The 27,371-nt window shown below is 38.6% G+C and overlaps 2 protein-coding genes across 5 annotated transcripts; both read left to right on the forward strand.

The window, feature by feature from the left end:
* The first annotated feature begins 1,830 nt into the window (after positions 1 to 1,830).
* hao2 (hydroxyacid oxidase 2 (long chain)) lies at positions 1,831 to 15,554 on the forward strand. 4 transcript variants are annotated; one of them, XM_067604312.1, is made up of 9 exons: positions 1,831 to 1,961; positions 3,782 to 3,840; positions 8,471 to 8,623; positions 10,811 to 10,962; positions 11,216 to 11,505; positions 11,688 to 11,909; positions 13,014 to 13,172; positions 14,394 to 14,463; positions 14,599 to 15,554. In XM_067604312.1, exons 2-9 carry the CDS (start codon positions 3,824 to 3,826, stop codon positions 14,652 to 14,654), a joined length of 1,119 nt encoding a protein of 372 aa, XP_067460413.1. In that variant the 5' UTR covers positions 1,831 to 1,961; positions 3,782 to 3,823; the 3' UTR covers positions 14,655 to 15,554. The 4 variants fall into 4 exon arrangements, with proteins under 4 accessions (XP_067460413.1, XP_067460412.1, XP_067460415.1 ...); XM_067604311.1 differs by lacking the exons at positions 1,831 to 1,961; positions 3,782 to 3,840 and adding an exon at positions 5,359 to 5,499 and having other exon boundaries at positions 11,216 to 11,499; XM_067604314.1 differs by lacking the exons at positions 1,831 to 1,961; positions 3,782 to 3,840 and adding an exon at positions 5,362 to 5,499.
* A 167-nt stretch (positions 15,555 to 15,721) lies between these two features.
* On the forward strand, positions 15,722 to 27,120 carry si:rp71-68n21.9 (kelch-like protein 9). The gene is made up of 11 exons (XM_067604310.1): positions 15,722 to 15,911; positions 17,891 to 17,944; positions 18,876 to 19,018; positions 19,258 to 19,463; positions 19,750 to 19,882; positions 21,563 to 21,759; positions 21,979 to 22,054; positions 22,313 to 22,870; positions 23,348 to 23,527; positions 23,807 to 23,920; positions 25,481 to 27,120. The coding sequence occupies exons 2-11, from the start codon at positions 17,940 to 17,942 to the stop codon at positions 25,975 to 25,977; spliced, it is 2,109 nt and encodes a 702-aa protein (XP_067460411.1). The 5' UTR covers positions 15,722 to 15,911; positions 17,891 to 17,939; the 3' UTR covers positions 25,978 to 27,120.
* Positions 27,121 to 27,371: the final 251 nt, after the last annotated feature.

Raw genomic sequence — 27,371 nt, forward strand, 5'->3', positions numbered from 1 at the left:
GCCTGTTGCTTTTATTGCTTTTTGTCTTGTTTAATCATTAAACTGTTTATTGCTCCTTTGTCCTTATTGTGTGGGAAAACAGTAAACCTGCAGAAAACACATTTTAGCTGAATTCAACCCACAGCAGGTAATCACATTGCTTTTAACATTACTCTGCTGTTTTTCCACCAAATAAATACATATATGAATAAATATCTGCAGTTTATGTATAAATATCTTTCTCTGGCCTGTGTGTAAAATCGCTCAAACAATGATGGACAGCCAGCACATGTTAGGCATGAATCTGCGACCCGTGTCCATGGACTCGGCTGTATTTAGTCTGATAATAAACCTGGGAGAGACAGAGGTGGAGGAGCTCGGAGCCTTGCCAGGGCATGATAACACCTTGACAATTCAACACACATGTGCTGCGGCGTGCTGGGCCGCAGCCTCGGGGCAGAGCCTCTACCAGCATGTGGAAGAGGTTTTCCACTCAGCTGAACGTCCAGAACCTCCAATACGGCGGCCCCAGAGCCAGATCTAACTCCATGGTGTTAGGCATCGAGGCCAGCTGTGGATTAACACAATTTGCACCTCCTCTCGGTGCAGGTAACACCCACACCTCCTCGTGGAGGTCCAACTCTTCAGATTTAGCCTTTGGCTCCACCTTCACAGCCTTTGTGCTGAAGCAAAAATAAAACACAAATTCAGACACACACACACAGAAAGACAGACAGCTCTCAAGAAGCCAGGTTTTGTTACTGAAGATATTACATTTACAAAGAGTAAATTCAATTCCGAAGCCGTAATGAAATAAGAGCGAGAGAATCTAATTTAACATCTGCTGTTTTAAAATGCTTCAACAACTTCTTGGGGCGTTTTGTTTCGTTGGCGGTGAGCTGAGACACTGTGGCATTCATACCATTTTCTCTCACATCCTGCCATCGATCCATCACTTACAGGAGGGGACCCTAACATAACAGGCTCATGATATCAAAGGTTGGGACATCTGTGTTTTATATGTAAGGACCTTCAAAACACCTGTCAAAGTCCACACTCCGTTTGACAAGTTTGACATTTCCAGAGAGAGCCCTGGTACCTCCTAGGGGTTTTGTTTGGTTTTCCGGCCTTTGTCTTGTATGTTTGATCAGTTTTGGATCAAGTCTATTACTTTAAGACTCCCTAATACGGTCATCTGTGAGTGACAACCCAAAATATAAATGTGGGGCCTTATAGTTACAAGGCTCTAAGGAGCACTACAGTTTATTCAACTTTTTTATTTACTTGTGAAGTGAAGATTAAGTATTAAGAAGGAAAGAAAGCCATTCATTTAACTGGGGTACAACAAAAACACAAACAGATAGACACTGATTGACCAGAGTAGGCAAACTCATGGAGACACATAAGCAAATACATTCAGAAATATTCAACAGAGGTTTAACAGAGGTTATGTATTGCAGTGAGGGAAGGAGAGAAGGGGGGGGAAATTGAAAGAGGAAGGATGGAAGGGACATAGGAGGAAAGGACAGAATGAAGGAAAGAAGGAGTAGAATAATAGAGGAGAATAGAAGGGATATGAAGCAAGGGAAGGAAGGAAAACGGACCAAATGAGGGAAGTCAGTAAGGAAGGAAAGAGGATGGAAAGGAGGGAGGAGAGTAGTTTAGGAAGGAAGAAAGGAGAGAAGGAAAACAGGAGGTGTTTGTTGCTCCTAGAAACAATTGACCTGAGTGAGCTTTTGGTGTTTTTTGGCACAAAGAGAGGCCATGGCCCAGAGTGCTGACAGAGAGGCATAGCTGGTGTTGAGCCACTGTGGGTGGAGCATCACACTGTGAAGGGGGAGACGTGTGCAGTGGGGGAAGGGGGAGGTAGGACGTGGGGGGGTAGGACGTAGTTTGGGGGCTGGACTGCCCTCTGACACGACCCTGTCACATGAGAAGGGAACCAACACCTACTACAGGCCTGTCAAACAGCCCAGGTTAAGGTAAGAGACTGATTTCATCCACCTCTGAAACTATATTTATGTACTCTTATTGGATTCTACTTAACTGTGTTTAGCTTGTACCTAAATGTAGACACCAAGTGGTTTTACAGCGGGGGGAATTTAAAACAGCAAGGTGTCAGGATGTGTTTATCTGCTGGTGATGAGCGGTAGTCTGAAATGTCAGCAGGCCTATGTGACAAATACAAATACTGTGTAACAGAAGATGGTTAAATCTTCACCTTGTTAAGCAATACACACTAAATACCAAATACCAGGTATTTACTAGAAATTCACCTGGACAATGTGCTCTCAGCAGCCATTCAGTGAGTTTAAATGCCTGACACCTTTCACAGCCTACACAGGACAGAGGCTTACATTCATCGCACACATCCAGCCACCCTGAAAACCTTCAGTAAAAAATAAAAATAATATCCTGGTTAAAAGATGATAAATTTAGCAGTGCTTGGCAGAGGTAAAATAAATATATAATTTTTTTTAATATTTTGCATAAAAGTGAGAGGTTTTACATTAAAAGTGAGAGCCAAAAACAGCTTTTCTGCTATTTTAAATATATATAAGTACAAACAACCAAACCAAATTAAACTATATATATAAAGTTGTTATTTTGCAGTAAAATTATTTTTCAAGTACTTTCATGGGCTGTTTTTTACAAGTATTCCTTTAAAAAATCTTAAAAATGAAAACTGGGGTTTTAAATGGCACCACAAATATATTCTAATTTAATCTTACAAAGCTGACATAAATCAGGAAGCAGGTTTACACAGTTATGTGTGTCATATGTCATGTGTTTACAACACTAAGAGGTGTGACATCAGAGGTCATTTATAGTTATGCTATAGAGACACTACAGAGAGTGTGTAGAGCGCAGCACTGACACACACACACACACACGCGTCAAATGAAAGTCTGTGTTTATCTGCTTCACAGATGTTGAATGAAGCTTTAAGAATGAACTTTCATTCAGTATTGCACTGCCCTCAAGTGTTCATAGCTGAAAGCCTATACTACAGGATCTATAGTAGGAAGGTTTTACATGGAGACTGTATGTGTGTATGTACAGTACTACATTAGTATGTTTTTTTTAAAGAAACATGCTACAATCGCTGCTTTATCTAAGCTTTATTGGTGGTTTCCAGGATAAAACAACAAATACTTAAATTATTGTGGGTCTATTATTACTATTAGTTGTAGTAGTTGTAACTGTAATAATACTAGTTTCTGCAGCAGTCAAAGTTTACATAGTAATACTTTTTTTGTTTAGTTTAGTTGACATTGTAAGCAGGCAGATACAAAATAACACGCATACCATATGAAACAATAACATCCAACACTAATATCTATTGTGGTCTTTGACATCAAGAGAGTAAAGATGATGTAATAAAATATATATGGAATTTTATGGTATAATATAATAGTGATAGTTGTTTCAGTAGTATCGGTTGCAGTATTAGCAGTTGTGATGGTTATTTAAATATTAATGAACTGGAAGTAGTACTATTGCTTGTGTAATTGATTCAAATTATGTATTTAGTTGTATAACACTGCTGCATGCCACCTGTTTGCCTTGGCCAACAGGTGGCATGCTGCTGTGTAAAATTCCCCCTGCAGGGATAAACAAAGTTGTAATGAACTGATTTGAATTGGAGTGAATTGAAAAGCAGTACAATAGCAGCTTCAGTGTAGTAGTAGTAGTAGTAGTAGTAGTAGTAGTAGTAGTAGTAGTAGTATCAGTGTTGTCAGCAGTAGTAATATTAACCTCTGTGCTTTCTGTTTGGTTGACTGATCTGGTTTGTTCACAGGTTATGAATCAGTCAGCAGAGAGGAAGACCAACTGAGCAAAAATGAACATTTGTAATCGGTGAGTAAACTGTATGGAGGTAAAACACAACAGAAGACATAATACACTGTCTGAATGCTCAGAGAGAACATACTGAAAGCTTTTATAAAATCTTCTCCCAATAGGATGTATTGCTTTAATTATCTAATATTAATCATGTAATATATATTATTGTAAGATCTGCAGTGACCCCCACATACACTAACATGGGAGGGAAATGTTTTCTTTATAGACAGAAAGTTTTCATAACCCTGAAATTAAAGAATATAACGCTTCAAAATATAATGTTCATAAGCCCATAAACATTAAATCCTTGCAAATAATGTGTTTATCATTATCACTTATTATCACTTCAGTTTAAGGTTTTACTAATTTATTCTCCTCAAGGTCACTTGTACACGAGTACATTTTTTTTACTGCTGTATTTACAGCGAACACACCACACACAGCACAAACAACAGCACAAGTGGCAGAAAGCAAACCTGTACTGTCTCTTATTGTTGTGAAGCAACTGTTCCAGGCGCAGGGCCCATTGCAGTGTTTGTTGTTTTTCTAGTCTCTATTGCCATTCAACAAGAATAAGGTGCTGCCACAGCAAGTACAGTTTGCCCTAACACTCCAGCTTTTGTTTTTTTTAGGATAACATTTAGGTAAAAATAGCACTACAGCTGTAATATCCATCTGGGTCATTGCAATGCATAAATGCCTCTCTAGTTAATTTAAGACAGGGCAGCAGCTAATAATTGTTTTCACTGGCAATCAGTTTTTATTTCAAAAAATACTGTAAAATGTGTATCACAGGGTCTGAAGGCCAAAGGTGAGGTCTCCAGATTGCCTGCATACAGTAATGTAACAGTAAAAACTCTCATAAGGCTGCACTCCACAGATTTTTAGAATTTTTTGATTGTTAAATTACTTAAATATTGATCCCTTCCAAAAATGTTTTGTCAGTTAATTTTCTGTCAGTTAATTAATTCAGTATTTGAGCTCTACAACCTGCAGGCAACTGCACATCTAACAAACTGTGGAACTGCTGCTTTAGTTGTTACCAATAGACTTCTGTCCATATTGATCAATGAGCTCAAAATGTTCATTTATTTTCAGTTGGTTAGTATGGCTGATATATGTAGTTGTATGTGTTATTGTTGTTGTTTTAGGACTAGAAAAGGAGGGTCCATCCACACCAATCTGTAATTAAATCAGCATGATAATTATGGTCACCTGTGTTAGGCCCAACAGCTGTGCTCACAAATGACAAAGTGAAAAAATCCTTTTCTAACCCCAACCCACCATTTCTATGGGTTTTCATTTGGACTATGTTCATACTGGAAAAGTTAAAAATTAAGGCCTACTTAAACATACTAAATTAACTTGACTTTTTCATTGTGCTGTGTTGGCTCCATTACATTAATTGTCCCAGTAAACCAGTAAACCATGTCAGCGAGTGAGCATACACAATGCCAGAGAGCTGCAACTGGCTCACCTAAATGTAAAGCAGCCATAATTAATATTAAGTGATTACACCTGTGCTTTTGCTGCTTTGACAAGCCAAAATGTCTGCCATGAAAAGGGTCTATTGTTCTTAAGGAATTCTTATCTACTCAAAGATGGATTAAAAAGTAGAATTAATTATGGACTGATGGATAGCCTCAGGAACATCTCAGAAAACAAACAAATAAGGTATTTAATCAATATTGATTTACTCTATATTCATCTCAACACCTCATGTTGATAGTAGCTTTCCAAAGTCACAGGAGAGTTTTGTGCCATTTCCTGTAAGTACAAAATGGTAAAGGACATTATATTTCTTGTCCTCTTCCAACTGTTAAAAGAAAATTAGTAGTGCATATAGTGTTAGTGTGTGCAGTTGTGTGTATTTGGGTGATACAGTGCCTTGAAATTGAATATGTGAGATATTTTCAACATGGCAAGTTGAACTCCTTGGCATTCATTTGATGCATAAAGTGCCAACCCATTGTTGCTGGGCAACATCAAAAAATGGTAAAATGTGTGGTTGATTTTGTATGTCAACACCATGTTTAGAAGAGCCTCCTAAGAAAAATGACACTATAGGTCGTAATGTCAGTCACCAAAAATGACCTATAGTTACATTTGAGTGATATCATGCAGTGGCTGTAGTAATTATGACGGAGAAGTGATGCAGTTCAGATGACATCTTGGATATGGTGGGTTGAGTGGCTGCTTAGATCCTAACTTGCAAAAAGTGGACTTTACTGCAGGAGACAACTGTTCACTTCCTGATTCCAACCGTGAGTCAGAACAGTTTTTTAAAAGACGAACTTCAATTGCCATGGTGTATACCATTGCCATGACAACAGAGGTTGCCAAACTTTAACACCATGTTTCAAGTGATCATTTAATTCAAACCATAATCTTTCCCTAACCTTAACCAAGTGGACTTTGTGCCTAAACCTAACCAGACTTTAACCACAGCTCTGCCACATCATAAAACATCATTATTCTTTAACAGTGATTTGTAACAGTTTTGGAAAGCACAGCCAAATGACCTTGTCCTGCTGTTTACTGTCAATAGAGGCGCAGGATTAGAAAACGCTTCTGTGGGTCGCTCTGGAGTACATGGTCCAATGACTTGTGGTCATTTAATTTGGAGGACTTGTTGGTTTAGAAACTAAAACAGTAGAGCCAATAACAAAAAAGTCTGACAATAATGTAAAAATAACTTTATTCCAATAAACTCAGAGAAAATCTTGCATAAACGCAGAGAAAGTCGTGCATGTTGCAACAGAGGTCGGTCGCAAGAGCACCTTACTTGAAGGCACTAACATGTAGCCTTCTAGATATGGCAGATTTTTTTTCAGAGTTTGAGAACCCTGCAGCTCAGTTGGACAGGTCCAGTTCAATGCAGTTTATAGTGCATTTTAACAGTCATTTGACATGTCGCCCTTTCCTTCCATATTTTAGTTATATGCTACTTAGGCCTATGTGAACTTTTAACAGTCTAAAAGACGTCAAATGAATGCAAACAGTTCTATTATATTATATTATGTTATATTATATTATATATGGCTTTCCTTTCTGGTTCTGCTGCATCATTTACAAAAAAAAAAAATAATGATAATAATAATACTAATATATATAATAATATATAATGATATATATATATATATATATATATATATATATATATATATATATATATATATATATATATATATATATATATATATATATATATATATATATATATATTTTTTTTTTTTTTTTTTTTTTTTTTTTTACTAATACCTACTGTATTCAGGTATTTCTATGTAATGCTAATTTATGCCTCTACTATACTTAACTACATATCACAGGGAAATTGTACTTTCATCTCAACAAGTGATTTCTTCACTTGAAAAATGTATAATGTAAAATGTATGTTGGAATTAATTCATTCTGATTTGACCAGCTACAACTTTTATTAAAATTGCAATGTATTTAAGTAGAATTTTGCATGCGGGACTTGTATTTGTAATGTAGTATTTTGACACTGAGGTATTACAAGGTTTTCTTCAATCAGGAATACCTGAAGACTGAGTACTTCTTCCAGGTCTAGGTAGCCTTGACTAGATATTCTCCAGGCATTGTGTGTGAGCAGCTGTTTCAGGGTCTGCATAAGACAATCTGTGGTTAATGATTAACTTTTTATTTATTCTTCAATCAGCATGAAATCATAGTTTTGTAAGAGCTTATAAAAATTCATTATTTTAAATTGTTACAAATGTGACATCAGTGTGCAGTGCATGTATGTGCTAGCATGTAGGCATGTATACGGCACATGTTCTACTGTACGTACCATCTGGACCACAGAGCACTGTGTCAGACGCCTCTTGTCCTCACTATAGTTGGAGTCACCATCAGCACATTTCCAGCTTGTGTAAACACAATAAGAGCAGGGGTCGCACTCAGGTCACATACACTGTCAGTGGCTTTCATAGTAGCTCTATGAAAGTTTGATTCTAACTGACACAAAAGCAAAGCTGTGGATGCAAGGATCGTCACAGACACAAGGATTTCAACCTTTAAAACAAAATAGAAAAACTAAAAGTAAAACGGTCATTTTAGTTGCTCAGATGTCAAAGTGCAGAAGCTTGACTGGTGAGTTGTTGACAGTGTGCTTTGCACTACATTTGCTGATATGAGAGGAGTTTCAGTTTGCACAGCGATGTTGCAACTTCAGTCCTCCATGGAGACTGTCATGTGAGAACAAGGGGTTTTGTTTATGAAAAATCAGTCATTTGTGGTAAGTCTTGAAGCTGTAACTTCTTGCATGTAAATGTAGTTTTTCACTCTGAACGTGAAGTGCCTGTTTGCTGTTGGTGCCTGCAGCTGTTTGTCTCACATGCAAAGAAACAAATCCTGTTTCCAGATGACACTGGGTAAAATATGAGAGCTGACTGGTTGTGGTAAACACTGGAAATAAGTGACCAATTATGTTTAACAAAGTCAGAAGTATCCAATATTGGGTAAAGAGATGCTTTAAATACTGGATATTTATGTACTGTTGATATGTGCATATGTTGAAATGCTTTATCTTGAAATATGTCGTTCTGATTATCAGTATGTCAGTTAGTACTGATAGGTGATTATGATATCAGTAAGCTAACTGATGAGTTCTGTTCCCACACAGAGAGGGAGGTCGCTGTGCAGAGATGGCTATGGTATGCCTGACAGACTTTGAGGAGTATGCTAAGGAACATCTGTCAAAGGCAACCTGGGATTATTATGCAGCCGGAGCAGATGAATGCTGCACCAGGGATGACAATCTACTGGCTTACAAAAGGTACAGTATGAAAAATAAAGTTAAAGCAATTTAAGCATGTCAATAGTAAAGTGTGACAGTACTCATCTACAAACAGCACCAAGTAAACAATATTTTTCATGACATTTATGACCACAGACATGCAGTTATTGTTCAACATGTAGTGACACAGCACAGTGTAAATCAGCCTTAACTCAGATCCGCATGTTGATGTACCAACAAAAACAGTTAATGTTAAACAGCAGATCATTTGAGGACACAGACTGAATGCAATAAATTTCGGCTTTTTTGGACTTTGGACAGCTGTAACTGATGTCTGTATACAGTATGTCTGGTTGTGATGCCCTTAATCACTAACAGGAGGTTACATTTTTACCCACATTTTTATTTAACACATCACTGCTGAAGCTGTACTGTTCTTCCAACCCCCTGTAGTGAATAAGGAACTGTTTCCAAATATGCATTACTAATGGGTCAAGAATATCAGGTCATGTTTTTTTTTTCCTCTTGTGTCTCCTCATGCATTCCTCTCAGCTCTCCTAATGTCTCCATAAAGACTGTTAAACTGCTTTTCCTCTCTATAAAGACACAGTTCATATATGTTTTTGCTGCAACAAGCTTGTTACTAGGGCTTTGTTTGCTGATGTGTTTGGTGTCAGGTCAGAATGTTTTCCCAGTAGTAATAAAGGTTGGGCTGGTTCGGGGAAAAATCATTTTAAGTCACAGTTTTGGGAAAACAATGACAATGACAAATCAATGTTCATCAGCATTTACAGATATATGACTTGTTAAGTGTTGTATTTTATCATTTCTTCTCTTAATAGAACGGTTTTATCTGACAATCAAGCATGTTCCGATTTTACAATGCACTGTTAACAGATTGGTTTGGTTTCATGGTTAGGTTCAGAGTAATTTTTTTCCCTCTACATTAGGAAAATAAAGCAAGAAATAACACTGTAAATAAAGTATACCTGTGAAAGTATTAAAGGAATATTTCCACATTTTGGGATATACACTTTTTCACTTTCTTGCCACAAGCTATATGAGAGGATTGATACCACAGTAAATATTGTCATGGAAAAATGGATTTCACAGAGAGGAACTTCTTTTAGAGTTTTTTAATCACTTGTGCGCAGGAGGGACAGTCAGTCTCTATGTAGACTAATGGACATGAGCAGAACCGAGCACTTCTATTTTATAATGTCACACCCAGATCTGCAATTAAGAATAGCACAAAAGAAGTTGTGTTAAATGCCATAGGGAGAGTGTCGTATGTTGTCATGAGACATATCACATGGGGCTTGTGGTTCCGCCTGCTTGTGCCTCCACCAAAGCAACACTTCTCTATAGCCTGATTGTCTCAGACACCAATCATGTGAGACTTCCACTGCCAAGTAAAAGGTCAAAACACACAGTTCACATATTCAAATCAAAACAACAATACATAAAGAGTACAATCAAATACATAAAAAGTCAAATATGTAAGAGGTCAAATTCCCATCCCGATATGAAGCTACCACCAGCAACCAGTTAGCTTAGCTTAGCATAAAGGCAAGAAACGGGGGGGGGGGGGAAGCTAGTCTGGCCCTGTGACTAAATCCACCTACCAGCATCTCTGATTGAAGCTTACTCGCTTCCTTGTCTTGGTGTCACCATGAGGTTTCAAGGAAACCAACAGAAACTCAAGGAAGTCACTGCACCCGGAAAAGAAATAGTCCTGCACATAAAACCCCATAACACCACAGCATGTCTTTTTTTACACGCCAGTCTTTATGTGGATTAAACAAATATAACATGACATGTTAATAAGTAAGCTTTGGAGGTACTGGTGGGTGGATTTTGTTATATTTGGATAGAGCCAGGTTAGCTGTTTCCCCCTGTTTCCAGTGTTTATGCTAAGCTAAGCTAAGGGGCTGCTGGCTCCAGCTTCATATTTATCGGACAGATATAACAGTGGTATCAATCTGCTCATCTTTGTTCTCATCTAACTGTGGACAAATTCCTATATCTTATTTTAAGATCTATTAGTTTATACATAATTTTTTCAGGTGAAAATAAATTATGCAAATCTTTAAAACTGTTAAATTGCATTTTGTCAGTTGTAATTGGCCAAGTCTATCTGTGTGAACATCCTCAGGCAAACTGACCCCCACCCCCACATCTGGTATGAATGTTTACATATTAATACTGTATTTACTTCACATTCAGAATCCGTCTGAGACCTCGTATCCTGCGGGATGTGTCAGTAAGCGACACTCGGACCACAGTGCAGGGGACAGAAATCAGCTTTCCAGTTGGCATCGCGCCTACTGCCTTTCACTGTCTGGCCTGGCATGAAGGAGAGATGGCCACAGCTCGGGGTGAGGACTGAGTTTGTGTGCTTGTGTGTGCAAGTGTACGTGGGTCAGTGAGTGGTGTCACTGCATTTCAGTAAAGCTACTACTAACAAACATATTATACTTCTGAATTGGAATGACTTTCTGTCAATTTAAATGCTTTGTTGCAAGACTGAAGATTTTCGTGTTTAAATTTGAACCTGCTTAAAACCAGTTACCTTTCCACCAGTGAGCTGACAATAACCACAGTAATCATTTATCACCTTCCACCACACAGCCACAGAGGCACTAAACACCTGCTACATCACCAGCACCTACTCCACCTGCTCAGTGGAGGAAATTGTGGCAGCAGCACCAAATGGCTACCGCTGGTTCCAGCTGTACGTGTACCGGGACAGGAAGCTGTCAGAACATATTGTGCACCGTGTAGAGGCCCTTGGCTACAAGGCCCTGGTCCTCACCGTCGATGTCCCCTACACCGGAAAGCGCCGCAACGACATCCGCAACCAGTTCAAGCTGCCGCCACACCTCAAGGTCAAGAACTTTGATGGTGTCTTCCAGGTAACAGTACGTGTTTTCAACATATTTTTAAAAATTCATCATTTATTATGTTACATCAGATGTCTTGTTTATAATTTTATGTATATTTCCCTGGCTTATTAGATTTCTAGTATTTACTTCAGTAGTCCAGAGTACATTTGTATATCAAGCACTTAAAGCAGTTGTACATGTATTATGTGCACTTTAAGCCGGAGGCCGCCGGCCCAGAGGAGTACGGGATCCCAGCCAACACCTTGGACCCATCCATTAGCTGGAAGGACGTGTACTGGCTGCAGACCATCACCCGTCTGCCTATTATTATCAAGGGCATCCTGACCAAGGAGGATGCTGAGCTGGCCGTGGAGCATGGCGTCCAGGGCATCATTGTATCAAACCATGGGGGGAGACAGCTGGATGGAGGCCCAGCTTCGGTACTTATTGACCATATCTGTCATAAAAAACATTTTGTTTCTTGTGTCATGTTTATAGAATGGGATGCAAGGGTATGCAATAGCAATGGCACAGTAAGTTATAGCAGTTGTAAATGTCGAAGTAATGTTAGTAGTTGTGGTAATAGAATAAAATGTACTAGTAGTTATTAATACAGATGTGGTGTAGTAGCCAAATCAGTAGCAGCAGCAGTGGTCCAGTGGTGGTAATGGTAGTAGAAGTATTGTACTAAGAGCAGTACGCCAAGTATTAGTAACATTACTGCACAGTAGTAGCAGTAGCTGTCCCCTACAAGTAGTAACTGTAGTAGCAGGAGTAGTACAAGTTGTCATAGTATTAGAAGCAACAAAATCAATACTTGTAAAATTAAAGGTATAATTCAACATTTTGAGAGATGTTCATATTTGCTTTCTTGCCGAGAGTTAGATGAGAAATACAAAAGCTGATCTAAAACTGACACTTTGCAGGTTTATACAGGGTTATGTGCAGGACTACTTCTTGGCTTGGAACAGTGATTTCCTGAAGTATTGTCATCATTGTGAGATTGCCAGGCAACCAGCGGAGACACCAGGAAGTCACTGCTCCCAGCCAAGAAATAGTCTGGCACATAACTGTAAAAACCTTTATTTTTACCATTTTTTTAGGCTAACTGTTTCCCTCTGTTTCCAGCCTTTTTGCTAAGCTAAGCTAACCATCGCCTGGCTCAAGCTTTATACTTAATCGGCATATATGAGAATGGTCGTGATTTTCTCATCTAACTCTCAAGATGGCAAATAAAGTATATTTCTCAAACTGTCAAACTATTTAATATTAGCAGTAGTGCTTGTAGTAACATTAGCATGGTTTTTAGGTAGCCACTATTTTCCACTAAAGACGTTAGTGAACAGAAAACAAGTCGTTTGTTAACATCAGTGATTTCGTAACCCTCTTTCAAAATACAAGTGTGAAATGTTGCTTAGCCTGTGGTAACATACATGGTTCAACTCGGGGTGAAGTGCAGTATAATTCACATCCACACTTATCAGACTGTGCACTGTTGCTATAAAGTATATTGGCTTTGTTATGTCTCCATCTCTAACTAACAGATTGACGCACTGTCAGAGATTGTGGACACGGTGCAGGGCAGGATCGAGGTCTACCTGGATGGCGGAATCAGGACAGGAAGTGATGTACTGAAAGCGCTGGCCTTGGGAGCCAAGTGTGTGTTCATTGGCCGTCCAGCAGTGTGGGGCCTTGCATACAAGGTACAAAAGCAATGTGTGTGTGTGTGTGGGGGGGGGGGGCGTTATTATTACTGACCGACTGTCTTGACATGTTTTCTCTCCTGTTCAGCTTCTGACCCTCATTCATCAGCTCCTAATACAGAGTGTTCTTGGCAGCTTAAGTTTTGCCTTGAAAGTTATTTCAAGTTATAGTTATTCCACCAAGGCCATTCCTCAAAGAATGGCCTTGGTGGAAGGTTTACATGGTTTTAACTGTTGTTGACTTAAATAGTTTAGTTAGCGTTTGTAATTTTTAGAGATACTATACCGTCTGAAAGCATTGGTATCAATAAAGTCAATATTTTGATGCAGTGAATCTTTCCTGAAAGAGCAAAAATCATGTGTGATGTAGAATCAGAGTTTACTAAAACAAAGTCTGTATTTCAGTCCCTCCAGGAAATCACAATTGCAATAATTTAACCAATCTCCACAATATTTGCAGGAGGCTTGCAATTTTGCAAAATTCCTGAAATTTCTCTGCATTAAAGGTGCTGCTTGGAAGATTTTGATATCAATATATCATTGTAAATTTAATGTCCATATCTTGTGATGCCAATGCAATGAAAGACATTTTCAGCGAGTCCATCAATATCCTCTATTTTGTATTGATATTGTGTGCAACCGGGTCAGATTCTCAGGAGTTCTGCTGAAGGCATTACAGCACAAAGTAAGCCTTTCCAAACAAAACTTGATTTATCAACAAAAATAAATCTTCATTTACAGTTAGCAAGGCTCTTCAACCTCTCCTCTCATTATCAAAACAAACCCCATGCTGGTTGACCGCAAAGCAGGAAGTGAATTAGGCTGCCAATCATTGCACTCTCTGCACCAGTCTAATAAAACAACCAAAGTGACACGTCATCGCATCGTGTATTCAGATGAAATTACACAATAAGAAAGCACTTTTTTTCCCTTTACTTGCAGTTTTTGCCCATTCCCGCACTTTTACTGTAAAAAAATCACAAAACTTTGGAAATTGCATCGCAATTTTTGAGACAAGCTGCTGCAAAATCAAGCCACAATCACAAAAAAACTGCAAAATCCTGGAGGGACTGATATTTGTCTTTGGCAGTGAAATATTAAATAAATGACATGAAATATTTTATGTAAGACGTATCTTTTAAAACTACAGCCGTTGTGTATTGATATTTCAGATTGTATTTGGTCTCTGATAGTGATTACTGGTCCTGTGTGATCTTTCAGGGTGAAGAGGGAGTGAGGGAAGTACTGCAAATCTTAAATGATGAGTTCCGTCTGTCCATGGCTTTATCAGGTGAGTCACAGATGTTAGGTTAAGTCACTGAAACTGGATATAGACCACAATGTGACCATGCTAATATATCTGTGCCAAAATAAGTACATGTATATTCTTCTGTATGTCTACTGAAACAACAATCACGTCATCCAGGTTGCCGGAACGTGGCTGAAATCAACAGGAACCTCATCCAATTCTCTAAACTCTAACGTACCAGCAGAGGGCAGCACTGAGGAAGATAATGGCATCCACTGAACAGGACTCACCACTGAACCAAAACCACTGTGTTGACAAAGAGCTTGAGACTCCATCATGCGAAAAAAAATGAAAGATGTTCGATGATGTCAGAACAGAGCTCATTTCTTTATCATGTCAGGAGAACACCATACATGCACTCATATTAAAAGCTTCCATAATTTGGAAATGGCATCCAAAATGTATTCATGCAAGAGTGTACGAGTGAGAGAGTGTCTTGGGAAAGCTAAGGCAGCAGATTTAGCAAGTCAGTGATGATTTTTGCTTTTGGACTGGAAGGGATGGAGACACTTTTCATGAAACTAACAAACTTCTCTTGGTTTTATTGTAATGAATGCAACAGATAATGACATACCGTACACCACAGTTTGAGATGCTACCAGTGCTTGTGGTTAATAAATGCCTGTTGAGGTGATGAAGAACTGTTATTTCATTCTGGATCTATTATTAGCAGGCGATAACATTCTGTCTTAATGCAGGTACAGTATTATCAATAGTCTGATCAAGAGTGAAGGCACACATTCACCACACCTTTTTAAAAGATGTGAAAATTCACAAAACTCTGTGTTTAAAATCTCTAAATGTCTAATATAATCCAAGCAAATGTAATCAAACCTCATTATCTCAATGAACAGGATAGAAAAAGTAACTGATCAGTGATTGTGCACTGTTTGAGCTAAAGGTTAGATTCCCGACAGCATCAAGAAAACAGAACTATAAAAGATCATTTTGGTTATTGTCTCTACATGGGATTTAGTTGAGTATGTTACATGTTTTCAGCTTTCATCCAGCAAAAGACATGAAAATAGCATAAAGAAAATGTAAGAATGAATAATAAACAATCTTAGACAATATTGTAGATTCTTCCTTTCTGGTTATCATGTTTGTCTTTCATAGGTAAGTTGTTCTTTACTCAAAACCCTAAAACAGCTTGTGAAACCTGCAGTATATCACAAGTGTGACACACTGCAGTGGTGAGCGTCAAGATGCGGAAAGGCGCAGACAGTGAGAAAGAGAAGTAGCACAGGAAGTGACTGAGGTCTCGGTTTAAGGCAGAGAACGGTGATGCTCTTTCATACATCTCAACTTCTCTCAAACCAGCTGGTGCAGTGCAGCAGACATTTTCTGCTCAGTGTTCCTCTCAGGGTTCTGGTTGTTTAGACGAACAGGCTGGAGAGAGGGTCCAGTCTCCTGAGGAGGATTTCTTTCAGGTAAGGGGGTCCTTTTAGTTCATGTCTTAGATCTGGCTCCATATGAGGCACCTGCAGGCACAGCGTATCACAATAAAGTACCACAACTTCATGTGTGCATTTTCATATCAGTTCTGCTACAGCTGTACAGGAAGGTACATTTAGGCTTTCTACATATCACTTCACTCACTTTAAATTTGTTTTGTAACTATTCGTGACACTAAGCTACTGCATCTCTTTGTTATTGCACTTGCCAGTTGAGTAAGAGTTTGAGTTTGTGGTTACTGGCCGTTTTATGCAAGAGGTAAATTAAGGTGAACTGAAGATTGGTGGCTTACACTTGCTAGACGCAACGTTACTGGCAAGTTATACCTTTTTAAATAAGTCAAGTCACCTAATAATTTTGGACACTACTTTTTGCTATAATACACAGTAAAGATAGAACAGTTTTATATTATGTTTGATAAAAGTTCTTGATCCACTATTGTCGGAAGTGAGGAAGACAGATGTCAAAGTTGACATAAAAACAGTAAAACATCAGTAAATTGCTATTATGAACGGAAATATGGTCATTAACACATTTGTTCATGCATTAATGTGTGGGAGACGGCAAGTAAATGTCACCATTTTAGGATGAAGACTCCAGCGCTCTCTGTAATCTCTCATGCTGTATATAAATTATCTGATGTTTAAAACTGTCAGACTGTCATCTGAAATTTAAAACAGATGAGAGCTTACAAGCACATGACAGTAAGATAACCACCAAGATGACAACAGGATATTTCTGTGGATCCTGAACAACTTAAACACAAATAAAAGTACTATGTGCTCCAGTTATAGAGTTATAATGAAACTGTAACTAAATGTGACTTGACATACTGGAAAATTTGTGGTTTATATTTATGTAGTATAAAGAAGTGATCGTTGGCAATAATTTGGCCAGTCTGTGTATTATGGAAACCATCAAGTAGATGGAGTTGTAATACCAGATACATACTGGTTTTATTGTCATTAAACATGTTTTTAGTACATACCTGTAATAATTCAACATGAAATACTATAGTAATACTGATAGTTAGACTCTTCCTGCCACCATTTTTACCTCTTCTTTCTTTTTTCTTTTTTTTTTTTTTTTTTTGCTGCAGGTTTTAAAGTATTATCATTTTTATGTACATTTTAGCAATTAGACATTTTTATTGTTTTTAATAAAACAAGGCACATCCTCATCATTTATTGTACTTTATTCAACAAGAACTTGCACTTTGTTTTCTGTTCTTATTGTATCTATTCTTATTGTGTACAAAGTAGCACTGAAGGAACACAATTTTGCTCCCCTATATGCTAAGTATTGAACATATATGGAGAGAATGACAGTAAATTCTACCCTGACTTTGACTTTGGGGTATTTGTAATACATTACTGCTGGTGCTACCAAATCTTGATTGAGCTGACAGTGCTCACAGAATATCAAACATCAAAAAACCAACCACAAAGAGGATGTTGATAATGAATACTTACTGATCAGCAACATTCAACCTGCAAACCTCAGAGTTGTCAGCGTACTCTAAAATCGGCTTACACATTATAAAAGTGTTTTTGGTGACAGTTTTAGCTGGAAGTTGAACATTTACTGTCTGCCAACCATGTATCATCGGCCACGTCAAAAGTACTGAATTTATCAGAGTTTGATGTGAAAAAGAGAACATCAACACAGTGTGAGTGTCTCCATACAGAAGAAACTTTAAGACAATTCTGACTAAATTGTTGAATGAGACATAAAACAAAAAGATCAAAGAAGTAGATGATAGAGATGAAGTGATATTTTTGTATCAGCCAGCATGAACATGCACAAATGTGAAGGTTGATTGTAGGCAGAAAACATTTCCTGTACATTTCTTACACTGGGGTTTAAAGAGGACACTTTATTCTGCCAAACAACCTAGCATTGCCCAAACAATGTATTTCTGCAAATTAAAAATCTTTATTTTGTCTCCACTTAGGAAGCCTCACCAGCGTAACAACAGTCCTCAACCCCAAGAGGCCAATGACATGGGGTAAGGTGTTTTGGGCTTCAGTGTTTCCTTCTTATATTTTAACACCTCCCCTCTTGATGTTGCAAAGCATTTATTAGTTCAACATGCTTGTGTACTGTAACATAAATTAGTTAAGGATTATTTCTTATTGGAGGTGAGTCCTGAGGTTTGAGTGTCTCAGAAGAGTCAAAACAAGATCAGAAAAGATAAAAGTGCTTGATTTCCACATGTCTAAACTACTGACTAACATTGTTTTGCAATCATTCTGCATCATTTCTGCATTCCTACAAGTTTGCTTCACATTTAATGCAATAAAGGCCCTTAAACACACAATGTGAGCTTTAAACACTTGTTCACATTTGGATCACAGATAGTAACTTTAATGGCTGCAACTATTTGTCTTTTTTTATTTCATATTATAACTAAAAATGTTTTACCAAATACATTTTGGGGATATTAGCATGTTAGCAAACAATCTATTTTAAACAGGAGAAGTGGTTTACGAAAACAGTTAACTGGTTCCTCCTTTTCAGGTCACAGGACACATGATAGAGAACAGATAAGGGACTTCCATAAGCAGCATTTAGGGGGCAGGGTTTATGCCATGCAATAAACTCAGTTAATCAAGTGTTTAAGGATAGAGATGATTAAAGTTAGGATTTGGACCAGGGATGGAGTTGGGGTCTGCCAGTTCTACTGGGGGAGGCAGCATAAGTACATAACCTAAGAGGAAGTGCTGAGAGACAAAACTCCATCATGCAAATGAAACTGCCGAAACTACGATGAAACCTAAAAATAAATCTTGACACATATTTGGTAAGCTTGCTATTACTACTGATGTAATTCCTTATTTCAGACTAAATTTTGGTACTGTCTGGAGTTTCTACTGATGCTAAATGTCGCAATAAAGCTCAACCTGTTCCTGAAATGTGCTGTGCCTCCTCCTCTGTAGGGGAAGTGGAGATGACAGTGGGCCGGGGAGGCTGAGTCGCAGATTGTCTCGCCTGGGCAGCAGGCATCACTCCAGGGATCCCCCGAGACCTCCGGCTCAGCAAGACAGATCACCTGCTCCACCTGACAGACCTGCTCAACGAGGTGTGTGTGCTCACTGGCTCTTTGTAGCTTCGATTCTTACTGTAATAATTGATACTGTCTGATACAATTTCATACTGGCGAGAAGAAATTCAAAAATGGCTGTGATATGTGTGTCTAAAGTGTCAAAAAGTTGTTCAAACAAAATTTGAACAACTTTGATAGTTGCATAGGAATTAGACAACAGTACCATGACTGTCCTCCTCATCTCTTAATATCTCTTCTCCATTTGGGTTTGGTAGATGACAGACCTTCTCCACCAGCTCTTGCTCCATCTCCTGCTCCAGCTCCAGCTCCAGCTCCAACTCCATCTCCATCTCCAGCTCCTCTCTCCCCACCCATGGATATTCCACCTAAACGCCCAGACAAATCCACAAAACCCAAACTTCCCCCTCGGCCGCTGTCCAGGGCGTTCAGTAGCACTGAACATGGAACAGCTGTGTTGCAGGTATATGATTGTGACTGATTGGCTTACACTCAGCTGAAGGTGATAAACATCTTTAAAATAATTTTCACTAGCTTTCCTCTCAGCACTCTCATAGGAAGACAAGCATCCCCCTGTGCATATAGCATATTACCCACAAAAACCACAATAAAAAGTCTGAGACGAATGTAATGGAGGTCACCACTCCCTTCAGCCATGTCTCAAGATTATTATGAAAGTGATTTACTGATGTTAAAGTTCATTGAGCCAAACTATTCATGCCACATATTGCTGTTTTGTTTCCCCAAAGGGCTTCGATGCTTTTCGGGCAAATGACGTTCTCTGTGATGTCATCTTGGTTCCTGGAGACAGCAAGGAAACTTTCCCAGTTCACAGAGTCATCATGGCTTCATCCAGTGACTACTTCAAGGCAATGTTCACAGGTGAGTTGTCCTTTCAGTTCCATTCTTTGTCCTTTCCTTTCCATTCAGTTAAAGGCAACATATGAAACTTGGGCTTTGAATAATGAATGCACTACAGTGTAATATAACCCAACAGAGCAGCAACACTATATGTAAGGAATCAACTCTGGCTGTCACTTAAAAATTACAATTTACAGTATTATTACAATTAAAATGTATTGCAATTTATATACTACTGATTTACAAAAGCAAATACACTAAATGTAGTGCCGCCTGAATTATGTATTCTGTCAGCATAATGAGAAAATGTTTCTACTAAATGCATCTGGCAAGTTGCAAAAAAGTAGTAGTAAAATGTTCAATGACAACATCAATGGGAAAACACTTATGTTGGCCAATATAAATGTAATTTCTTGTAGACAGGGTTGAATGTACATGTGTATGTAATTTGGGGTGAACAAAACGCATTTCAGTACAGTATGAAAAAGTACCAAAGAGTTAAATCTTTTTTAAGTTTCAGAATTAAAGTTAAACTAGGTCTAAGAGTTAGAGGGCTGTGTGATTGGATTGTATTACATTGTGAATGGGAAAACACAACATCGTGTCTGATGTGGTCACAAAACTACAGGTCCAAAGCCATGCTGCTGGCCCTGTGACACTGCAATGCCTATTACACAGCCGAAAACATGGAAACGTTGTTTAGAAAATGATAATAATAATAATAATTTTAGATCCTTACCACCAATGGGGCCAAAATGTGAAGTTTGTCCTGAGGTTGGTGCCAGAGAAAACACTGTGTTATTGCAAAAGATGTTATCCTCTGTTATGTAGCAACTTAGGACATCACAGACTTAGCTTGTCAGACTATTGTTACACATTTACATTTTGTCATTTGGCAGATGCTTTTATCCAAATGTTACTGACTTATCACCATTTATAACTGTAAACGTATTAATAAAGGGGTTCAGATTTTCTAAGTCATCCAGTCTGCATGCATAATGAAAATAATTAGTCTGCAGTTATAAATGTTAATAAATTTGTTAATAAATGGATTTTCATCTGGATGCCCTGCAGCCTTTTCCAGAAAATGGCTGAACATCAGAGGTGTCTTCCTAAAGAATTAGATAAAGCAAATGTTATGGTGATATAGAAAGGAGGGATTTTTCACTACCTGGCAACCCAAAATGTATGCTTATTAATGCTTATAAACCCTTATCAGAAAGTGGTACCGACTTTTCTTTACCAACAGACATTGCTCTCTCTACAGCCACACTGCTGGCTAAAATATATATACATTCACATTTGACCCTCTGGCTTATTTTTTGGTTTAATGTTCCAATGAAGAGGGTAAATATAAAATATCAACATATTTATTGTGTTTGGGATGCCACTACTCATATTTTCAGTTTGAAATAAACATTCACAAAAAGTGAAAGCAAAGAGGAAAAACAAGTTGGTGCTGTCTTACTTCTGCATTAAACTTCCTTTCAGTTGCAGCTTCACATTTGCATTTGAGTACAAAATTAACTATAATGCTTATATTATCCCTCATGTTTCTGATGAACCATGTCAGCTGTGTCCTTATATCTCCCTGACTGTGCCCTTGGGCATTATGACTGCACAAGACAAATCTCCTGAAACGATGCAAAATCATTCATTCACCTTGTCTTTGTCTCTTTGTACTTGTTCTCCCTTTATCAGGAGGCATGAGGGAGCAGGGGATGAGAGAGATCAAGCTACATGGAGTCACTAAATCAGGTTTAAAGAACATTATAGACTTCATCTACACATCCAAAGTCAACCTCGACATGGGTAATCTCCAGGACACACTGGAGGCTGCAAACTTCTTGCAGGTCATGCCTGTTCTGAGCTTCTGCAATCAGCTTCTGAGCAGTGAGGTGAGAGAGGTTTGACTCAGTATAATGTCCCACTCCTTTGATGTTTCATCAATACATTTATGGCAGGTCATTATATTCAGCTCCATAGGAGGCCTAGTCTATACTAATGTACAGAATACATTACATTTTGAGTGAACCTTGTATGATAAAGTAATGTAGATCTGAACTGACAATTGTTTTTAAATCATGTTAATTTAATTTATCTCCTTTCTGATGCAGATTACTATTGATAACTGTGTGGAGGTGGAGCGTATCGCCACAGACTTGCTTCTGGAGGACGTTCAGCTAAACATAGGTGAGTGATGTGGAACTGATCTGAGAGCACAGAAACAAAAGCACAGTCTGTCTTAGATCTGTACAGATGAAGTGGATGTTTAACATTTTAAAACCTGGACATGGACTCCTGGAAACACATCATTATTATAACATAGGAGCACTAAAATTGTCCCCAGCATCCTTTTAGTTTTAAGTATAAGTATAATTTAAGGAACTGGTGGAAGAAATGAATACTGTTTATTAATACTGTTGATCCTCTTTGTTGTAACAAACCTAGGTGAGTTTGTGAGCCAGAACCTCTCAGAGTTGAAGCAGTGTGGTCGCTACCTCCAGCTCTCTGAGACCAGCATGGCCAATGCTCTTGGCAGCAACTCCCTGAATGGTTTCACTGAAATGGAGCTCTACCACATCGCCAGAGGATGGCTGGACCATGACCCTCCTCAACGCCGCTCCGCTGTCTATGCCTTGATGCGTAATATTCGTTTCCCACTGATGAGCCCCAGTGAGCTGATTCAGATCTCCCAGGATGATGAAGAGGGAGGCGACTCTCTGATGCGCTCTGACACAGCCTGTGTGAACCTCCTGCTGGAGGCCAGCAACTACCAGATGATGCCTTTCATGCAGCCCGCCTTGCAAACTGAGCGCACACAGATACGCTCAGACGCCACACACATTCTGGCACTGGGTGGTGTGATGCGACAGCAGCTGGTGGTGAGCCGGGAGTTAAGGCTGTATGATGAGAAGACTGGCCATTGGAGAGCCCTGAAGCCCATGGAGGTGCCACGCTACCAGCATGGTGTGGCTCTACTGGGTGGCTTCCTCTTCATTGTTGGAGGTCAGAGCACCAACAGTTCACACACTCTAACAGCAATATTCACTCTGACAAGCAGTTTATTCAAACCCCTTGAGTTCATTTATTGTACTTTAGGTATTTAAGACAAACACATTTACACAGAATGATTGCATTGTGACTCTGGAAATGCAAATTTCAGGTGCATTTCAATTACAGGTACATGTGCATTACATAACCCAACACAAGCTCTTGTCAGCACATACATAAATGAGCTCTTTGAACCAAAACAAATCAAACACAAAAATGCAGCAATCAAGACCATAGACCACTCCGTGTCAGACTACACACCCCTTTTATTTAAATTATGGAGTCAAGGTGTAACTAAACAATATGAAGTTATATGAAACAATGCTGTTTTAAGAAATAAGAGCGTAAAATAATGTATAGGAGAGACTGAAAAATTGTAATTTATTATCCATGTTATTTACCACTCAAACACTAATTCTTTTGGCTTCTCAGGCCAGAGTACTTATGACACCAAGGGTAAGACGGCCATAGACAGCGCCTACCGGTACGACCCGCGCTTCGACAAGTGGCTTCAAATTGCTTCTCTCAACGAGAAGAGGACCTTCTTCCACCTCAGTGCTCTGAAGGGGAAACTGTTGGCAGTTGGTGGAAGGAATGCCTCAGGGGAGATTGGTGAGCTGCTACTACTTTCTCTACTAATGTACAGTTTATTTCTATAGTCAGTTGAATTCGTAAAAAATAATTATAATACTTCTGCTACTACTTATGGCGCCTCCACTTTTGCTGCCACTACTTCTGATACTATTACTTCTCTGTATGTTACTGCTGCTTCCGCTAATTCTACTAAAAAAAAACACATAAGTGAATCAGGATTATTTTATTCCCCTTTCAAAGTCAGACTCATGCTTACATAAAGTTCAACCCCAAACATCTCTCTGTCACTTTGATCAGACACGGTGGAGTGCTACAACCTGAAAAAAAATGAGTGGACATTTGTGGCCAAAATGGTGGAGCCTCACTATGGACATGCTGGAACAGTTCACGGGGACCTCATGTACATCTCAGGTAAGATAACATTGTTTACTCTGTCAGTGATTATGTTTGATCACTTTTGTTCAGTGTTCTAGTTTTTGTGACACAGTGATAAAATACCAAGAATGAGTATGAGATAAAATCACATTCACAAGTAAACACAATTAATGCTGCTTATTTGAAGCAAGAGAGACTGAAAAGTAGATTGTCTCATTGAAGTGGCCTATGAAGAATTGTATGGTGACCAAAAAGTCCTCCTAAACGAGAATATAAGTTAACAACACCCATGACTGTTCCAAAAATGACTCATCAACCATTTTCTGATCAGAGACCTCTGTAAGGTCTGACAAGGTGTAGGAAACAAAAACATATAGAGAAAGATCATGGTCATGGTTGGACTTACAGGAAGCTTGCCTTTGTGGTAAAAAGAAACCAATGTTGACAGTTCACAGGCAACTTCAACATAGTCTCCAGTGTTGATGTCACATGCTTTGTATAGCCTTTGTTCCTCCCTTTGTGCAGCTGTATAACACCATCCTACAACTTCTTCCTTTGCTAGTGAGAGAGGGCAATTATTCACACGATCACAAAACATCACACACAGAAAACCGACATATATATAATATTGAGTGGATGTTTTGTGTGTATGCAAGTACGCAAGAAAATTACAGTAAACTAACTAAATCTTGAATCTTGAATCATCCATTTCTGTCTTGAGTCTGCTTTCTTGTAATTACACAATCAGATCATCCAAGGTATAAATTCTCATTCACATGTAAGAGGTAAAACAACACCAGTGGCAGTTGTATAAGGACTGTAGACAACAAAAGTTCCACTGTGTCAAGATGAATTATATTTCATAAAGCTTGCTTAGCTGACCTATTTGAAACCACTTCCTTCCTTTAGCAGCAGACACATATCTGAGCTGCTCTCAGTCTAAACTCAGGTGGTTTCTTAGCAACCTTGGACGGGAAACTGGTTTCTCATTATGAAAGCAGAAACACAAGTTTCACACATAGAACTGTGAACCTGAGAACACAAAAACTTGTGGTTAAAATGGACCACGGTGCTTTTCAACAAGATTAAAACCCACGGCTCATTTCATTCCACCTACCACTTTTTGAGTTACAACTCAGGCAAATTATACACTAAACCAAAAATCCAAAGTTTAGAACTAATTAAAGGGTTTAAAAGTACAGGAGACTTGATTTAGAATGGCATTTTTTCCATATCTATATGTTGGTACACAAGTGATGTATTGTGCATTTTTCTTTTTTGACTTTCTCTTTCGTTGTTGGTCAGACACAGTCAATTGTTTGATGACATTACTTTGGACTCCGATAGCTTGAAGAGCATTCGTCTTAATTTTGACATTTTATGGAATATAAATTTGATTTATTAATCCAAAACATCTTTAGAATAAACAATAATAACATGTTTTTAAAAATGTTTACATTTACTATGTTGTTAAGTGTATCTTTTTCCCATTTCCTATACTCTCGTGCTATACTATACACACATTTTAGTAGCTTTAAAATCCGATATGGACAGATGTTTTATGGCATAATTGTTGCATTCTCTTGTGTCACACAGGTGGTATTACCCGTGACACATTCCAGAAGGAGCTTTGGTGTTACAATCCTGACACTGACGCATGGAGTCGGCGGGCCGACATGACGGAGCTCCGCGGCCTGCACTGCATGTGCACTGTAGGAGACAGACTCTTCGTCATGGGCGGAAATCACTTCAGAGGCAGCAGCGACTATGACGACGTCCTGGGCTGTGAATACTACAGCCCCAAGACAGACCAGTGGACGGTGGTGGCTCCCATGCCGCGAGGCCAGAGTGACGTTGGCGTGACAGTGTTTAATGGGCAGATCTACGTGGTGGGCGGGTATTCCTGGAACAGCAGGTGCATGGTAGATATTGTGCAGCGGTATGATCCAGAGCAGGACATGTGGGACAGGGTGTTCAATGTCTTGGAGCCTCTTGGAGGGATACGTGCATGTACAATGACAGTTCATCTGCCAGAGGGGTCAGTAGATGAGGCTCAGATCCAGGAGTGCCCGCTGCCCACAGCTAAGAGCTGATTTGACAGTAGGCAGGGGTTTCAGACTTTCACCACAGTCTGACCAGAATTTGCAAGGCAAAATTGAACTGCATGCTGTGTCAACAAGTAGGTAAAACAGGAAATAGTGTGGGTTTCAAGCATAAGCTGCAGGTGTAAGTATGGCTAGCTAGCTGACATTGGTATTCTACTTAAAAAATGTAATACCTTTCTGTCAAATCCTATTTCACTTTCTTTAGTGTTAACTATCTGCCATGCAGCATCCATTCTGCTCTGCTTGTTGTTTTCTCTGCACAGTCAGTACAAAGACAGTGTGCAAGACTGCTCTAAGTGCCCTTGTTGAATTTTAAGCGAACAGGGGTAAAAAGAAACAACCACAACTTATCTTTACATGTAATAAAGACACACAACAAGTTTCTATCATGCATGTTTTCTTCAAACTACAAAAAACTGTCTATGGGGAATTCTCAAAAAATGTATGCTGGAAGGTCTGCTAATATGCTGATCATGTTTCTTTAGAAACTTATTTTAATGAGTTGAGTGAACTCTCAGTATATTAATTCAACACATTTTCAGTCAAAACACTTCAGTCAGTACTCATGTTTATGAGTTCTCAAAAGGTCTGAAAAAGAATACTGTACTAAAATGTTTCAGTCAAATTAACTTTAAGCTAGTAAAACGTATATATTTAAGTTAATATCAAAAGATTTGACTAAAGTCTTGTATGATGTTTCACAGTGTATTAAACTATTAAAACACATAATAAAGCCATGTATCAGGTTGTGGCTAAACAGACAATGAAATTAATTGTTGGCTTTGGTCTTTTTTGGGATTTTTTGCTTTTTGCATTAAGTTAGTAGTGACCTGTATATGGACTGCAGTGCCTTGTTTCCATGTGTAGTACCAACAGTGTGTTGGAGAAGAAAATGTTGAGTTCTTACTGTTTGATGAATAGTATATTGATTCTGTAAAAAGTAAATGAAGACATGCACTGTACAGTGAGAATACTTTGGATTTTATTGATGCACCATGTTGCCAAAATGCAGCTACTCAGCTACTCTCATAGCAGCAAAATTGATGGATAAATATTTGATTTGTTATGTTTTGTATATTTATATCATCATACTGTGTTTTCAGATAAAAATAAAATAAAAAATAAAACAGATTATGATCTTCATGTTCAAGTTCTTCAACAGCTATATGTGTACAAGCATATTAACACACATAAGACCACACACATGTCTGTGTACTTGGTGATGATGAAACTATCCTTGGGACTTCATCCTTCACCTCCAGGTAAGACAACAGACAGCTGAAATATCAATGACTGCTCTGCCAAGGACTACAAATACTGAAAAGCAGACAGCTAGTATTCAGGAGCATAAAATATCATTGAAATTACAGAACCTGTGATAG

The sequence above is a fragment of the Thunnus thynnus genome, chromosome 11 (assembly GCF_963924715.1).
Source record: "Thunnus thynnus chromosome 11, fThuThy2.1, whole genome shotgun sequence".
NCBI lineage: Eukaryota > Metazoa > Chordata > Actinopteri > Scombriformes > Scombridae > Thunnus > Thunnus thynnus.

Bases quoted from the DNA above. Each gene is read 5' to 3' on its own strand.
- hao2 (XM_067604314.1), top strand. From the start codon at position 5,459: ATGGATAGCCTCAGGAACATCTCAGAAAACAAACAAATAAG. The intron at 5,500-8,470 runs GTATTTAATCAA...GTTCCCACACAG, and splicing joins TCAGAAAACAAACAAATAAG to AGAGGGAGGTCGCTGTGCAG. The intron at 11,910-13,013 runs GTACTTATTGAC...TCTAACTAACAG, and splicing joins TGGATGGAGGCCCAGCTTCG to ATTGACGCACTGTCAGAGAT.
- si:rp71-68n21.9 (XM_067604310.1), top strand. The intron at 19,019-19,257 runs GTGTGTGTGCTC...TGGGTTTGGTAG, and splicing joins TGACAGACCTGCTCAACGAG to ATGACAGACCTTCTCCACCA. The intron at 21,760-21,978 runs GTGAGAGAGGTT...TTTCTGATGCAG, and splicing joins ATCAGCTTCTGAGCAGTGAG to ATTACTATTGATAACTGTGT.